The sequence below is a fragment of the Paramisgurnus dabryanus genome, chromosome 8 (assembly GCF_030506205.2).
Source record: "Paramisgurnus dabryanus chromosome 8, PD_genome_1.1, whole genome shotgun sequence".
In the NCBI taxonomy this organism is placed as follows: domain Eukaryota; kingdom Metazoa; phylum Chordata; class Actinopteri; order Cypriniformes; family Cobitidae; genus Paramisgurnus; species Paramisgurnus dabryanus.
In genome coordinates, this window is record NC_133344.1 from 12,495,239 (window position 1) to 12,513,880 (window position 18,642).

Below are 18,642 nucleotides of genomic sequence, written 5' to 3' on the forward strand. Positions count from 1 at the left end.
AACAGGGATGAATTTAGAAGCCACCAAACACTTCCATTTTTTCCCCATTTAAAGACTGTTTCTTTTGTTTGGAGCCATAGGAATGAATGGGGCTAGGCTAAATGCTAACACATTCAAGAAGCGCAGAGATTAAAGATTAAGTGCACACATTGAAAAAAAGATAGGTACACTGCAAAAAATGATTTTCAAGAATAACATTCTTAGTATTTTTATCTTATTTTCCGTAAAAATATCTAAAAATTCTTAAATTATGATGCTTTTCTTGAGGAGCAAAATGACCCAAGAAAATAAGTCTAGTTTTTAGACCAAAAATATCAAATTTAAGTGTTTTTGTGCATAAAACAAGCAAAAAAATCTTGATCATTTTTCTTAAACACTAAATTCAAGAAAAATTCATGAAAAAATTTAGAATAATTTAAAGTGACACCATGTAATTTTTCAACCTTCATAATAAATTTTCAAGACCCTTGTGATAGTACATGGACTTTAAATAGGTTGAATGACATGTCTACCATAGCCTGACGGGGTCTGTATCACTTTTACTCGTATTTTAAAACTTAGGGTTTCTGGTAGTAACCAGAGCACAAAAAAAACTACAAAATTCGACTGCTTTACGGCATACGTCACTTCCTCCACACAATTTGTTTTTAACGTGAATTTTGCTGGAGGCTACTTAAGGAGTGTAGAGAGCAGTTTCTATTATGTGACTCTGTGGCTCAGTCTTTAGAGCCACAGACCTATGACACGGGCGACCCGGGTTCGATTCCCCTTTAAGGCAATTTTTTATATAAACTGTTGATTCATACATAAATGCAATGTTCTTTATAAATTACGGCGATTATATTGCATATAGTTCCCTGTATTCAGATGCTGTGTTCACGTATTTACCTTTCTTTTACTGTGTCTATGATATATTTACATTACAATCCAGGATGCTATAGCACTCAAACTTGCTCACAGTGTAAAACCAAACCCTATTCATTCACCAATCAGATCCGAGCGTTTCTCTCTTCTCTCTTCCTCATTTGCTGCGTTCCGCTGTCACTCGCGTGACGTATTACAAAGCGGCAGACCTAAACGCATCGGTTTACTTGGATTTGGAGCGATTTTCACACAAAAAAGAGGAATAACGAGCGCCATTGCGGAAAATCCTGATGGCGAGGGGGAGAGAGAGAGGATGCAACAATATTTGTTTGGAAAAAGGCAAGGAAATACGTCTGGTCGTTTCTGAATTGGAAGGCTGCAGCCTCCGGAGGTCAAATATGCAGGCTGCACACGTCATCAAGCCTGGTTTATTAAGGTAAACTGAGCATTACATTCGCAAGTCATAAGCATACTGCAACAATTTACGATTAACTAAGTATAATAGTCAACTTTGTAATTGTTAATATTGTGAAATAAGACGTAGACGTATACAGCTTAGAAATACGACATCCGGAGGCTGCAACCTTCAGATTGAGAAATGGCTTCTGCCACGACGAGTTCCTCATCAGAAGGTTGTAACATGACTGCGTTTCTCCCTGTTGTCTCAAAATGTTGATCGTTTAGCATTTTAAAGGTTTAGTTTTTAGTTTAGTTTTAAGGTTGGCCAGTTCCTTTCCTTTGCGACAGTGCTGCGGCGCTTGTGGGCTCTAGGGGCGCTAGAAGTGAAAAATACGTGTCTAGCACCCCCTAGTGGCCAAAAAGTTTCATGGTGTCCCTTTAATTTAAGATTTTTTTTTATTTTTTTTACTGAAAACAAGACAAAAATATAAAGAATTTTTTTTCTTGAAAATCACTTTTGCAGTATTAATTCATCTAAGTTAAGGTAAAAACATAGCAAAATATTGAAAAAACTGTGGTGTTTTCCTTTAAATGTAAAGTTTTTACAGATATCAAAAGAATTAGAATAAAAACACTTATTTACATTTTGCCGTTTTTATCAAAGCTGAATAACAACGACATGCTTTGATCATGCATGCAAAGTCACAAAGTCCAGGTTTACATTAAAGTCGGATTTAGATGAATAAAGCTTAAATTGTTTGAATCATTATAGAGAAAGACTGACACAGCGCAGATGCTAACCATGCTGATATATCATTGACAGTCTCGTGCGATTGGAAAGAGATTACAGAAACAACATAAACAGATGCAAATCAGATTTTCAACCACTAAGATCAAATATTGCATAAAATGAGGCGCACACATACGCCGAGGGAAACAGTAGCTTCCTCGTCTGTTCTCGATTAGGATAGGAATGCAATTACATGTGGAATAAAGCAAGGCTGAGAATACAGTTCACTCGATTGGCCTTTAAACAACGCGCGCACGTATTACTCGGCGTGGATGGCTGACAGATACGGGGTGTAAACATTTGCAGAAACAGCTTTCGCGGGAGTCTTTTTTCTTGTTAATTTGTACTTGGAGCTCAGAGTTGCTGTGAAAGTCTGGTCCAAATGGCCTTGTTGTTAGTTTGCCAAACTAATGAGATCATATCTCACAGCTATATGAACATCACGGGCATGTAGCAGCAGAAGTTTGTGAAATGTCACGCTGCAGAGGAAAAGATTTTCTGCAAGTGGAAATTTGCACAACATTTGAACAAACAGTTCAGCTGAAGTGCTAAAAATCACAGCATTTACTTGCAAAACAACTTTCGCTATGATTTTCTTTCTTTCATTATTCTCAATTTATAGAGCATTGAGTAAGCAGCACAAGGTTATGGGTTCGGTCCCAGGAAACATTGAATGTATGGTAAGTTGCTTTTTTATTTGAAGAGTTTGGTTCCAAAACACAATAAACCCATTTTGACTAATTTGAGTAAAATTGTGTTTTCTATACCAAGAAAGTGACAAGATGAAAACCACTATTTTCTGTAACAAACTTTCACATAGCATCTTTAGGTTATAATAACATAAATCCATAATTTGATTTTTAAAGATTTATTATAAAAACTGATTTTTTTTCCATAAAATGCAATAAATCCGAAAATGTGTTTGTCTGAAAAACGATGGACATATGCAACTCGGGGGTGAGTAAATCATGGGTTTAATATCATTTTTGGCCGAACTATCCCTCACAACATGCATTTGGCAGATGCTTTTATCCAAAGTGACCTAAAGTTTATTACAAGGGAAAATGTTTTTGCAGTATGTGTGTTCCCTGGGTTCAAACCCATGACCTTTTGAGATGCCATCACAATGCTTTAGCTATGAGCTATACAGGAGTACATAAAAAGTGGCTACTGTATGTATGACCTACAGTAGGTCTTTTCCATAACCTGTCTTTCAATTAAACACCTCTAAATTGCGTGTGATAGGTTAATATGTTCCTCTATTACAGAGCCTACAGTTTCACTGTATGTATGTTTCTGTGTATGATTGCATAACCGGAAGGTCAACCAGTTGCCACCCTTTATCAACCCAATACGCAAGCTCTTAGAAGTCAGCCATCGTGCATAATCGAGTCCACCAGAAAACATGTGACGGCCGAGAATGTCAAAATTTGAATAATCCGCTTCTTCAGATACAGTAAATGGAATAAGAGCAGGAGACACATGTTTTGTCTAGTCTGGTAATTATGTGCGAGTGGCTCTGGAGTTATTTAATTATTAGATCGTCTGTTTTTCTTTCTCTAAATCTAATTAATTTTTTCGATATGCCGCTCAGACATAAAAGAGAGGATCTGCTTCAAATTATTACCTGACAGATACACTGATTGTACTTGCCGAATTAATTACGATGTGTGTTTTAGCTGACAGCTGAATAATGTACAGTAGCTTAATCCAATTGTTCTTTACAAAACTAATAAAGCAAGAAAACTCGTCACGGGAATGTGCGAAACCTTTGCTGACGACATTTGTGACCTGTCGAAAGTAATTTAGGCAATTTAGTTATATGCTAATCTTTACGAACATTTGACTAATGCACACCATAGGTGTCGCGGATGATGTCACTTGCAACAATAAAATACATATTGCCATATATCCCTGGTTACACAGATAAGGCTTAAGGCTAGTCCTAATGTTTGAGCTGTCTAAATTAAAAATAACTTGTACTGACAGAGCTTAAAATTAACAAGTGCCATTGATTCGTCTCTAAACACACACCAGTAACATCTTTTTTTCTAAGGCATGTTTATCAAAGATGCTTAATTTACCTAAGGCTTTGTCCTGGCTTTAACTAAGCCTTTTCTGTGAAACCAGGCCTAGATGTATTAAATATAAGTCTGTGTAAAGTATTTATGTAGCTAAACAGGTTGAGCAATGCATTGGCAGCGCAAACATTCATAGGTTTGAACCCACATACTGATAAAATGTATACCTTCATATATATTGCTTCTGATAAATGCATCTGCCAGATGCATAAATGTAAAGCGGTGTAGATATGAGGAATGTGGGAAGTGTAGCTGTTTATTTTGTCTGTGTGCTTGTAAGAGCATGTGGTCTGCTGACCCGTACCATATCAAACACACAGACAAACAAACAAACAAGGCATGATAGCACTCAAAACCCGGCCGCTGCCCACATTCTTATCTTTCGACTGAGGACACACACACACAAATACGGGCATGTTAGGAGCTGTCTGCTTTTAAAGCTGCTTTGACTGCAGCTTTTTAAAAATCTACTCAAAAAATAGTGCACTTACAAAAATCTACAGTATTATTATTGCTTTTGGAAATGTATTTTTTGAAATGCTATTCTTTGAAGAACTTACAATACTACTTAAATACATGAATATGCAAATCATTCTATACATATATATAAAAGTATATCAATAATATGATAAATAAATATGTAATGCCTCTGAAAAGAGGGAGAAGAAAACTCATAAAGATGCTGAAGTTTCCCCACTGCGAACTTTATGTGTAATGAAGAAACCCCGCGAGTTCTCTCCCAGTGAAGTGAATCAGACAAAAGCAATCGATCGCCCCCTGCGATCGAGTAGGCAAAAGTAATCGATCGAACGCCTTATTGTACCCAACTCATAAATCTAATAGGACATAGATGAACTAAAATAACAAACAAATTACATCGTTATATTTTATAAACAGTTATAAACTTAAACAGTTACACTTCACAGAATGACGACTTGTAAACAGATACTTATTTATATTACTTATTAATAATTTCAAGGTAACACATTTCAATAGATAACAGTATGAATTATAAACATATCCACACCATATATAACGTATTTTCACTGCTCCACAGATTAGATTAATGAATATTTCTATGTAAATACACGTCAATTGTTTTGTTTTCACTGCTTCACAGATTAATGAATATTTCTTTGTAAATACATATCTCAGGTCTTTTATATTTCTATGTAAATACACATTTCAATCTACCACAAATACAGTAGAATGATTTGCATATTGCAAGAACCTACTACACACATGATCTCATGGAAATTCGTGATTCATTTGATTAATTTATTCGTGTCTATGGCACAAAATTCAGTTTTTTCATGCCTTCAGCACGAATGTCGTTTTCGTGACACTCGCTCAAATTTCTATAAATAATTTCTCGTGTCCAAAGCACGACTTTCTTTTTTATGTCATTTTATGTTATCTCATTTTCCACCTATTTTTAAATCATGGTCGGTTGGGGTTAGATTAGGGTAGAATATTATTTGCATATTCATGTATATTCATGTGTTTAACAGATTGATCTCACGGAAAGTCGTGTTGTAGTCACACAAATTTGATTATTTTTTTCGTGTCCATGGCACGAAATTCAGCTTTTTGTCGTCCCTTCAGTATGATTTTCAATTTCATGACACTCGCACAAATTTCTATAAATAGTTTCTCGTGTCCGTGGGACGACTTTCTTTTTAATGTCATTTTATGTATTGTTATCTCATTTTCCACCTATTTTTAAATCATGGTTGGTTGGGGTTAGATTAGGGTAGAATATTATTTGCATATTCATGTTTATTCATATGATTAACAGATTGATCTCACAGAAAGTCGTGTTATAGTCACACAAAATTTTATTATTTTTTTTTCGTGTCCATGGCACGGAATTCAGCTTTTTGTCGTCCCTTCAGTATGAATGTCATTTCTATAAATAGTTTCTCGTGTCTGTGGCACGACTTTCTTTTTTGTGTTATTTTATGTTTTGTTTTCTAATTTTTCCCCCCTATTTTTAAATCTCTGTCCCCTGAGTTGGGGTTTGGGTTAGGTCGTCTAAAAATGTAACAGAAAGTGATTCTAACCCCAACCCCAAGCGACAATGGTAAGAAAATAGGAAATAATCAAAAAGAAAACAATAGGTTACATAAAATAAAACGAAAACAAAAATGTTGTGCCACGGACACGAAAAACTATTTATTGAAATTTGTGCCAGTGACACGCAAAAGACATTCGTACTCAAGACACCAAAAAAAGCTGAATTTCGTGCCATGGACACGAATAAATTAATCAAATTTTGCGTGACTAGAGACAGAGCGCCGCGCGTCATAACCTGAAAACCACGCCCACCGGGGGGAAAACAATCCAACCGTCTCCATTGACTTTGTATTGCGAGAGGCTGCCTCCTTGTCATTTCTGGCTTATAACAAAAAACAGAATAATGCCTAAAAACTGCTGTGTGACAGTATGTACAGCTAACAAGCCAAAGAACCCAGAAATAAGTTTTTATAAGCTGTCGAGCTGTAAAACCCTGTCTTTAAGGAGAATAAAGTGGATCGCCGACTACGTTTCCCCCTATTGGACGCAGTTCTACTAATAGTATTTCTATGAAAAGTTGCCTGTTTCCATTTTTGTGTCTTTAAACGCTCGTTTTTGGGGTCGACAGCTTATAAAAACTTATTTACAGATTAAAATTAAAAACAGAATAATACATAAAAGCTGCTGTGTGGCAAGGTGTACAGCTAAAAAGCCAAAAAACCCAAAAATACTTTTTTTTTAAGCTGTCGACCTCATAAAACGAGCGTTTAAAGAAACAAAAGTGGAAACAGGCAACTTTTCATAGTACTCCTATTAGAAAAACTGCGTCCACTAGGGGGAAACGTAGTCGGCGATCCACTTTATTCTCCTTAAAAGCTGGGTTTTACGGCTCGACAGCTTATAAAAACTTATTTCTGGGTTCTTTGGCTTGTTAGCTGTACATATTGTCACACAGCAGCTTTTAGGCATTATTCAGTTTTTTGTTACAAGCCAGAAATAGAGACAGAGCGCCGCGCGTCATAACCTGAAAACCACGCCCACCGGGGGGGAAAACAATCCAACCGTCTCCATTGACTTTGTATTGCGAGAGGCTGCCTCCTTGTCATTTCTGGCTTGTAACAAAAAACGGAATAATGCCTAAAAGCTGCTGTGTGACAATATGTACAGCTAACAAGCCAAAGAACCCAGAAATAAGTTTTTATAAGCTGTCGACCTCATAAAACGAGCGTTTAAAGAAACAAAAGTGGAAACAGGCAACTTTTCATAGTACTCCTATTAGAAAAACTGCGTCCACTAGGGGGAAACGTAGTCGGCGATCCACTTTATTCTCCTTAAAAGCTGGGTTTTACGGCTCGACAGCTTATAAAAACTTATTTCTGGGTTCTTTGGCTTGTTAGCTGTACATATTGTCACACAGCAGCTTTTAGGCATTATTCAGTTTTTTGTTACAAGCCAGAAATAGAGACAGAGCGCCGCGCGTCATAACCTGAAAACCACGCCCACCGGGGGGGAAAACAATCCAACCGTCTCCATTGACTTTGTATTGCGAGAAGCCGCCTCCTTGTCATTTCTGGCTTGTAACAAAAAACGGAATAATGCCTAAAAGCTGCTGTGTGACAATATGTACAGCTAACAAGCCAAAGAACCCAGAAATAAGTTTTTATAAGCTGTCGACCTCATAAAACGAGCGTTTAAAGAAACAAAAGTGGAAACAGGCAACTTTTCATAGTACTCCTATTAGAAAAACTGCGTCCACTAGGGGGAAACGTAGTCGGCGATCCACTTTATTCTCCTTAAAAGCTGGGTTTTACGGCTCGACAGCTTATAAAAACTTATTTCTGGGTTCTTTGGCTTGTTAGCTGTACATATTGTCACACAGCAGCTTTTAGGCATTATTCAGTTTTTTGTTACAAGCCAGAAATAGAGACAGAGCGCCGCGCGTCATAACCTGAAAACCACGCCCACCGGGGGGGAAAACAATCCAACCGTCTCCATTGACTTTGTATTGCGAGAAGCCGCCTCCTTGTCATTTCTGGCTTGTAACAAAAAACGGAATAATGCCTAAAAGCTGCTGTGTGACAATATGTACAGCTAACAAGCCAAAGAACCCAGAAATAAGTTTTCATAAGCTGTCGAGCCGTAAAACCCTGTCTTTAAGGAGAATAAAGTGGATCGCCGACTACGTTTCCCCCTATTGGACGCAGTTCTACTAATAGTATTACTATGAAAAGTTGCCTGTATCCATTTTTGTGTCTTTAAACGCTCGTTTTTTGGGGTCGACAGCTTATAAAAACTTATTTACAGATTAAACTTAAAAACAGATTAATACCTAAAAGCTGCTGTGTGACAAGGTGTACATCTAACAACCCCAAAAAAACAAATACGTTTTTATAAGCTTTCAACTCCAAAAAAACGACCGTTTAAAGACACAGAAATGGAAACAGGCAACTTTTCATAGTACTCCTATTAGTAAAACTGCGTCCAATAGGGGAAAACGTAGTCGGCGATCCACTTTATTCTCCTTAAAAGCTGGGTTTTACGGCTCGACAGCTTATAAAAACTTATTTCTGGGTTCTTTGGCTTGTTAGCTGTACATATTGTCACACAGCAGCTTTTAGGCATTATTCTGTTTTTTGTTACAAGCCAGAAATGACAAGGAGGCGGCTTCTCGCAATACAAAGTCAATGGAGACGGTTGGATTGTTTTCCCCCCCGGTGGGCGTGGTTTTCAAATTTGCATATCGACGCTCTGTCTCTATAACATGACTTTCCATGAGATCAGTCTGTTAAGTACATGAATATACATGATTATGCAAATGATAAACTATCGGTCAAAAGTTTTGAAACACTTGATCAAAATGTGAACTATGATGTTAAAAATCATTTAATCTGAAAATGTATGATTAAATTATTTTAATTATTTTTGTAGACAAAAATATACCTGTGCCAAAGAGATTAATTTCGGTTCTTAAAATTTTTTAATTTTATTTTAAATAAAAAATTTATTTTTGAAATAGATGACTTTAACCTGAATATTGAAGGAAACCAGCCAGTAAGAGCCCAGATTAAACGTGAATTCGTTCAATATTCTTTAAAAACCTTCTTAAACTGAAAGGTTTTTCATAAAATGACAAATTTAAGACATTTTATTTATTAATATATAATATACTGTAGGTTCTGCCAATGATAAGGAGTTTATGGGAAACCATACAGCACCTTTATTATACAAGATGATCAGTTGCTTACTAAAAAATAATTTTATATAATTTTATATTAAAAAAATATACTTCAGAATAAATTCAAAATGTAAATAAATTCAAGTATCCATCAATTGCCACCAAAATGCTTTAAAATAAAGCAACATTGCCCAATAAATGACTAAAACAATAGACTGACATACTGTATGCAAACTAATGTCCTTCCCTGCTTTCCGTCTTATCTTGTCTCTTTCTGAGGACATCGATCCAAATTTTATATCTTTTGACAATTTATCTGTTACACGACTAAATCTTTCGTTGTACTGCCTGAAGGGTGATCCTTGTCAGAATCGTTTCCATCCTCTCTATCGCTGGCGTTTGAATACGGAGATCTGAGGGTTTTGTAACTTCTTTATTCCTGTGCCAAACCCTCACCTGCACTGGTCTACCTGCAGTCCCACCTGTTCTTACCTCAGGGCCTCAGCAAGGAGCAAAAAACCCAATCGCACAGCTCAAGCTTTTTATCTGCAGGGGGCCCCACGACAGAGCCTGTGTGTTTCAGTGAATGGGCCGCAGCATGGAGCTCAACAACTACATCACAGGTGGCTTTTATGGCTGCACGAGTAGAGATTTGAAATAATGCTTGAGATTGGCAGATGTCTCTGCCGGCGTGTCCCCGTCTTACCTCCCGCGGGGAATGTCAATATCGTCTTTTTTCCAGCGCACGGATGGCGGCGGGTCTCCCTGCACCTGACAGCGAAACTCCACCGCCTCTTCCTCCAGAACCACCTGGTTAATGGGCCGCCGTAGAAACGTGGGTCTCTCTGGAAGACACACAGATGGAACGAGGACATTAGGAGTGACTCGGCTTTGACTCACGCTGGGTTTTTGTGTTATTGTGTAAGGCTATGATAAATGTCTGTGTCCCGGCATGTTTTATTTATTCACTAAAGTGAATAAACAAGCACAAAAAGGGGAATTAAATATGACGCATTCAGTCACAGTCATGACGGAAAAATGTCACGTTTGAAATCGCCCCATGAATTGTTTAAAGTGAAAGTAACATATTTTTTTACGCTGTCCAGGTTGGCAAACACACACACCGTAAAGTACTAAAGTTGGCACGTACCGAACACAGTGACCTGGGCTGTCTCGCTGTCCCTTTCTCCAACCATGTTGGTGCCCACGCAGATGTAGATGCCAGCGTCGCTTTTCCTTGTGTTGGAGATCATCAGCTTCCCTCCGCGAATCTGAAGAGGACCAATCACAAAGTTTCAAAAACCTCATCCATTATAAAAAATAAATAATGAAATAGATTTTTTTGCCATAAAATGATGACAAGTTACTCAAGATTTGCTATGAAGCTATCATTGCTGGCTGCAACTAATGGTGCTTTTCCATTGCATAGTACCCCACGGTTTGGTTTGGGTCAGGTCGGGTCAGCTCACCTCACTTTGGCTTGGTTAGCTTTTCCATCGAGTTTAGTATCACTTCGCAGTGGGAGGGATTATAGGCGTGTCGTTATATTTGCGCTGCCTACTGCTGTGACATCATACAAGTGAGAGCGTTGTTGGAATACATTTGCATACATTTATTTATTTCTCAATTTAAATTGGCCACCACAAATAAATGTTTGCACATCGTGTTTATCACTACCTCTGTCTCACATGACAGTTTCTGTACAAACACCCGTGGCGTCAGTCGACGCGCTCCGTTGAGGCTCATTTAAGTTGCATTTAAGCATATATGCGGACGGGCGCGTTGCGAATGTGGCGCCACAAACTGCAAGTCTGGAAAAACTGTTATGGTGTTCCTGATTCTCAACCTGTGGATGTTTTCCATCACTAAAAGGGAATTTGGGAACTTCTAGCAGAGCACAAATGACAACATGTTTGCTCGATACAGCGCGAGCTAGCATGAAGGTAAAGCTAATGTTTCACGTTATATTGATGACGCTGGTAGTGACGATTCTCTCAGACCAATCAGTGATCTACTGGGTTTTCGCGTCACGTTTGGTATCAGCTCAGCTCGCTTGGAACCCCAACCGAGGTGGTACTAAAAAAAAGTATCGGGTACTACGTAGTGCACCCAGTGGAAAAGCCCCCAAATGTAAGCTGACCCGACGTCAAACCAAACCGTGGAGTACTATGTAATGGAAAAGCGCCATAAATAAGCACAGATCTGGTTCTTACCTTAATCCTGTCATCCTTTTCGTCAATTCTTTGTTTGTCTTTCTTCCAGTAGATGGTGGGTTCTGGGTGGCCGCGAGGAGGAACACACTCCAAGATGGCCGGTTCTCCGGCAGCAACGACCACATCTGTCGGGTTCTGTCTGAAATCATCTCGTAACACTGAAAGAGACAAAAAAAAAAAAAACGAGAAAGAGATGAGCTGGCTTATTCTTTAAGGTCTCCAGGGCACAAATAATAGCTATTTCATGCTGAAACAGATGTCATTTCATCTGATGTCAAAACTGTTCACATGCTCCGTCAGCTCACATCTAACAAGCGTGCAAAAAGACACCTGTTTAAAAGTGTTTAAGGTCACATCAATGACAGATGAGCTATCACAGTCTGTGTGAAGGCATCCATTTGAAGGAGAAATGGTTAATTGGAATTAATATGGGTCTCTTATAGAGAGAAAGAAGAGAGATTATGCCCTCCAGCTCATTGTCACTCACTCACATAGGGTTGAAAAACACACAAACACACACAGAGTGTTGGTGGGTGGGCGAGTAAATCTGTGCCAGCTAATCACCCATGCTCACCCTTTCATCCTGCCATCTACGCCCATGGCTATAACTAATGTGGCAATAAACTAAACAACCATAAACATACAAGAGGTCACCTAATTGTCAGCAATAAATAAATAAAATGATTTAATGAACACACCTGTACGCCACATTTTCACATTCGCCAGCACAGCTTTATTAATAAACAAGTCGGGTAATTATACTTTAGCGACGAGTTGTTAGGTGAGATAAAAAGAGGGATTTGTCAGCCGGTCGTGTGTTAATAGAGAATAATACTGCTGTTTTAATTTAGACTTACAATTCAGATAATGGCTTTAAAGTGATTTAATGAACAACATAACGGCTCTTAGTACACAAATTACTGCTCTCTATACACAAATACATGCAGGTAGCCTATTATGATAATAGAGGTTACTCTCAGACACATTTATATTTATCTTCAATCTTGAAGAAGGGGTGAGGTAGTGAAATTGGTAAAGTGTGGAAACAAATAACTGTTCGCATAATGTGAAATTTGATCAAAAATAGCATGTGCTCCTCCTTCGATCTTTGAACAGTAAAAGTGAACGCTTGCCATAGACCACAACTTTATTGTGTTTGTCTCCAAGTTTAAACCTGTTATCTATAAATTTGCTTTGATACGTTCGCCCACACGAGAAAATACGGCAGTTTACTTTGGTAGTAACCTGTAGTGCACTATAGTATATTATAGTAGAGCATTTACATTCATGCATTTGGCAGACACTTTTATGCGAAGAATTACATTACAAACTATACATTTTATCAATATGTGTCTTGGGATCGAACCCACAACCGTTTGCCCTGCTAAAGCAATGCTCAACCAGCTGAGCTATGGGAACACAGCTCAGTCATTTAGTAACATATAGTAATTTCTAATGTGGGTTAATGTATAGTATTAACTCATTCACCACAAACCATTTTTTTAAATGTTGCCTGCCAGCATTTTTTGTAATTTTCACAAAAGTTTCACAAAATTGCTTCCAGGAAAATTTTCTTCTAAAATTATATAAACATACAAATATATGACATAAAAGAACAGACAATAAACAAACAAACAAAAAAAACTTTCATCCTATCTATATTTTTTTCTCTGCTTATAAACTATTAAATATGGTATTTTCTTAAAAAATAAAAAAATTAACAAAAAGCTGAAATAATTGCATTTTTTGTGAAGAAATTTTGTAAGAGATCAGATTCAGAACTATTATCGAAACTTAAACGGAGTTTAAAATTTGTAAAATCATTTGCTTCAGTTTTTTAAAAAGTGGGTAAGTGCCTAGCCCTAGTGGATAATCGCGGTATTACAGATTAATATTAAATCTCATCAGAAACACGTTTTTTTTGTGCAAAGGTTTTCTCTTAATTGATGAGATAACTCTTCAATGGCAGGGAAAGAGTTAACTTTAGTAAATTAATAAACTATAATAAATACTTCTTCATACTGTACTAAGGATCAAAACAGTATAGTATCAAAAACTTTTAATAGGTTTACTACAGTAAATACTAAAGTATACTACAGTATTTCTTCATGTGTACATTTCAAATTCTGTAATGCTACGTTCACACAGCCGCGGTAGAGGCGTCAAGCGCGAGTGATTTCAATGTTAAGTTAATGTGAAGACGCGTTGACGTGCGTCTGGAGGTCTCGCTGTGGGTATGAGACGTTTAGCGTGGTGCGGTAAACGCAATTCCGCCTTATTCGCGTGTCTAGTTCATGCGAATGGCGCGAATTGAGTGTTGTCGCGGCAAGCCCGCGAGTTGAAAAATTTGAACTTTGGTAGAAAAACGCACCATGTTAACCAATCAGGAGCTTGCTCTAGTAGTGACGTGATTACAGGAAGCGAGCAGAGTTGCAGAAGCCCCTCCCATGATGCAAATTTCCGCCTGAATGTCTCGATGACTAGATTTCACGTGCGACTTTCATGGGCAAATGAAACGAGTAGACTCAAACTGTTCACGCGGCAAACTAGGCGTGGTGGACGCAATTTTGACGCCTCAAACGCAGCTGGTGTGAACCCACGGTAAAACAAAACAAAACTAGCGGCATCTAGTGGTAAGATTGTGAATTGCAACCAACGGCTCAGTCCACAGCTCATTCCTCCCTTTTGAAACGCAAAGAGAAGCTCCGGTAGCTGCCACAGGTCAAACATGTCATTGTCTGAGACAACGTAGTGACAAAATGCACTCTCTGTAGAGCAGTTTCCCCATTTAGGGGTACCGTAGAAATATGGCGGTGCAAAATGGTGACTTCCATGTATGGGGACCCGCTGTGTATTTACGTAGATAAAAATGGCTCATTCTAAGATAACAAAAACAAAACTGTTCAGTATGCAAGTCTTACTGTACTGTACTGATAATATAGTTTTGTATATTATATTGCATTTCTGAATCCTTCTAAAAGTTACACAATGCACCTTTAAGCATTTATTTAAATAGAGTACGGGAAAAAATGTAAAATAACCAAACGAAAAGTGTGTACGTGTAAAACATTTCTAAACTTTATGACTTTTCTGGCCTCGGGGTGACATTCATACATACATAATTGCATTTTCATCCCCCTAAAAAGCCTCGACTTGCACCTTTCTTATATCTTTCAGTCTCTCGTTCTGTCTCTCACTGATATTCATCTGATTAATATTTATATATTGTTCCTCCCCCGCATGCAAGCGAGTGCAGCATCTGTCTGCCAGGCTTCAGGCTAAAGATGAAGTTTATCTGAGGAATATTCCTCCATCCGCTTCATCTCACCTCCTGGAGGACGGGCGGTAGAGGTGGAGGGGCTGAATTGGCAACTTTGCAGTTTTTTGGCAAGTTTTGCATCAAAGTTGAGGGTTTTGCGAGTGTAACAAGAGATGGAGGAAAGCCAGAAGAATCATTAAACAAGGACAGATGCTACTTTGTACTTAAGCATGTTTGGTGAAGTCAGTTAATGCCAAAAGCAATTAAAAAGTGTCGATAATGGAGATCTGGGTTGTTTTTATGTTAAACTTTTGTTGTTACATGTTTGGCACATTAGTCCACGGAAAGCAGCAAAATGTTGCAACAAGAAGGCAATTGTGGTCTCGGGTTACTAACGCACAGAAATCTCCTGTATGAGCTGTGGGATCGAATAGCTTACACAAAAATGATTGTTGTTTTAAAACAAATTCACTCTCATTTATCTTGAAAAGGGACTTATTTGTAGAATATCAATAAATCATGCTCACCATATTTGATAATCAAGAAATTAAAGACAAATACCTGTACTTCCATTTTAAACTTGAAACATGTTTTAAGATTACGGTAAACTTATGTTAAACCAACATGAAAAAATACTGTAGTATATTATTTATACTAGTCAACATTTGAAGTGGATCAAAACATTTCATAAAAGTTGTCTCAAAATATTAAACAATATGCGTTCATGTACACTACACACTGTAAAAATGTGAAAGCTGCTCTACTTAAAAACTTACTTCAAGTGGTAACCCCTACATTTTTTTATAAACTTACATTTTCTCACTTTAAGTGAAATATTTAAGTTGGAAAAAAAACACCTAAAATATTAAAACACTTTCAATTAAATTTTTTCACTTAAAGCTGAAAAAAATTGTGTAACACGTTACTTGAAGGGGTGTTCGTAAGACTGACATGACACCTTCATAATCATGGCACGTGTTAATGCAAAGATGACATTGTTTGAATTGTCTTTGTTATGACAACTTGACATAAACCAAAACATCATAACTTGTCATAAATCTGTCATAAACATGACATAGCAGAATAATTATCAAACTTAAGAAACTACATAGCTTTATGGATTAACATTACATTAAACTGTCATTTTAAATGTCATTAAGTGTTAATACTATGTCAGATATTTATATTTAATACCTTAACAAAATGCTATACACCTGTCAAAAGTGTATACCTAACTTTATGTATGTGCACAATACATTAAAAACTGACAACTAACAAAGCTTGTTCGTCTTCACACAGAGGATTCTGAAATTTTGTAACGTAGAAGAAAAAATTTACAAAACATTTACTGTAATCAATTTAATTTAATGTGACTAACTTTGTAGTGATATGGACCTAACGCTGCATGGCTTAATTTTAGGTGACTCAATCTCCAAATGCAATAAAATATAATTAAATTATATAAAATAAATATTTGTATTATTATTGAATGATTGATTTTATTTGTTAAACACATGGAGGAAACTTAAAAAAAACATTATGAACTAAAGAATATTCACGATGTTGTTATAAAGCTATTTGACAAAGTATTAAAACTTAATGATATTTTAATGACAAATTATATTTGTACCACTGCAGTTGAGGTCAAGAAAAATATCCATAAAACAATTTGACAGAGTATTAACACTAAATGACATTTTAATGACAAATTATATTTGTATCACTGGTAAAAAGTGGTCGGTTGTGTTGTCTTGGTAAGTTATGAGGTATTGGTTTATGTCAAGTTGTCATAACAAAGACATCTCAAACAATGTCATATTTGCATTAAAATGACACAATTTATCAAATGACACTTAATGACAGTTGCCATAAACGTGCATAAAATCTCCTTCATGTTCATAGCACGTGCCATGTCATGATAATAAATGTGTCATTTCAGTCTTATGAACACCCCTTCAAGTAACGTGTTACCAAAAATTGTTAGATATTACCAAGTATTTGATCCAACTCTTATTTCTTTACAGTGCATACAGTAAAGCGAAGTAATTACTATGTTTTACTACAGTACACAAGCATTTAATTTTTGAGTTGAGAAACAGTACAGTACAGTAAATACTAAAGTATACTACAAACTATATACTATTAGTATGCTACACATAAAAATATTTTAAAAAATAATAATAAAATTACACATAATAAAAAAGGTAATCCAGATCACGTAAAATGTAGCTAAAAGTTTTTTTTTATATGCATTGGTTGTGCATTTTTAACAAACACAGGCTGTATTAGATATGATTGGGAGATATGCTAATTAGCACATACAAATTATTTTTTTACCCTGCACTGCAGTGCTGGTAGCTTTTTTAGTTGTCTGCATCAAAGGCGGCAAAGGTCACAACACAACAGAATTACAGTACAGAAGTAGCCTACAGCAATATCGCACTTTATAATAACATACTGACCATGAGAGGGGAACCGAGAGAAAAAGAGACCTTGAACAGATGAGTGTTTTTGCAGTACGCTATAAGCAGTGATCGCATTTCATTTGAGCACCTCTCGAAAGCGTTCGCTACAGTTGATGCTGTTTCTGATGTGGCTTTCCAATGAAAGAGCCTAAACATGTCACTCGAAGAGAAACAGCACATTTCTTCTTTTGCACTGCCTCTGGCTCTGTGTATATGTGTGTGTGTGTGTGTGTGTTGAAGGCAAGACTAATGTAAAAATGTTGCCCGGTCCACAGTGGGTAAAAAATCAGTTTCATTTGCTTGCAGGCTATGTCAGTTCTCTTATGAGTAAGAGCCCCAGTGACCCCAGTAAACCCCATCTACACAACCACACGCTGCAAATAAAGCCCTCTAGTTACACACACATGAAGATACATTTCTTTCCTTCATCATCATCATCATCACCATTCACCTCCTTGAGGTCTGAAGATGCAGACAGCTGCGCAGACGTTGGTGCTTCCATCCCACAGGTACACACACAACATTCCCTTTTGCATAGTGACCCACGCAAATCTCAGCCACAGAGCTTTAAACTGTCCAGTCATGTCTATATAAACGTCGTTAACGTCCATTCTCATTGGTTCTTGCAAAACATTGTCATATAGGGACTGTCGAATAAACAATAAACCAAAGACGTCAGTCGACTGCCTAACAAGATCTCTGCTACCCAACCGGCTAATGATTTCCGGCCCATGTTGACGCCTCAGACCGAACCCCTGGCTCCGGAACCCACACCCATCACAACACAATATAATTAACTCTTAATGAACCGCATGTTCGTCTGTCCTCTACATGCTACTCCCCAAATTCAATTTAGCCTAATCCCGGGCTTTATGGTAATGTATAGCTCATTAAAATGTTCGCAAAAAACTCATTAAAATTCACTCAAAGTAATAGCTTCATTACGGCGATATTGCTGAAAAGCAAAGGCAAAAATTAGGAAGATGGAGAACGGGAGCGAGTGAAGAAAAGAGGACGGTGGGTAAAAGCGAACGACGACTGTCTAATCGCTTAATTGCGACGGAAAACATCAGCATTTGCATAATAAACACAAGCGCGAGGCAGCTAATTTTCAATGTGACTTTGGTTTAATTAAACAGCACTGATTACTAAAGACACATTTCCTCCCAAAATTATTAAGGGAGGCACTTCTGCGTCTGTAAGAGACACCAACTGTTTCCATCTTGCCTGTGTGAATGTGTTGTTTTGATATCCTGACCAGCTGTGGCCTATGGAGCACTGGTGGGTACTGATACCATGGAATATGTATTCATGGGTACGTTTTCTTTAAAATATGTGTCCACATTGTTGGCACAGTTGCTGTTGAGTATCAAATTTTGC

At 37.3% G+C, this 18,642-nt stretch overlaps 1 protein-coding gene across 6 annotated transcripts in view; it reads right to left on the reverse strand.

Moving 5' to 3' along the window:
* robo2 (roundabout, axon guidance receptor, homolog 2 (Drosophila)) overlaps positions 1 to 18,642 on the reverse strand; it is a 460,836-nt gene that overhangs the window by 76,276 nt on the left and 365,918 nt on the right. For all 6 annotated transcript variants that reach the window (XM_065280537.2, XM_065280534.2, XM_065280539.2 and 3 more), the window contains exons 3-5: positions 11,539 to 11,696; positions 10,476 to 10,596; positions 10,032 to 10,170 (exon numbers count right to left, since the gene is read on the reverse strand). In XM_065280537.2, the coding sequence (XP_065136609.1) occupies positions 10,032 to 10,170; positions 10,476 to 10,596; positions 11,539 to 11,696 (418 nt within the window). The remainder of the gene's footprint in view (positions 1 to 10,031; positions 10,171 to 10,475; positions 10,597 to 11,538; positions 11,697 to 18,642) is intronic.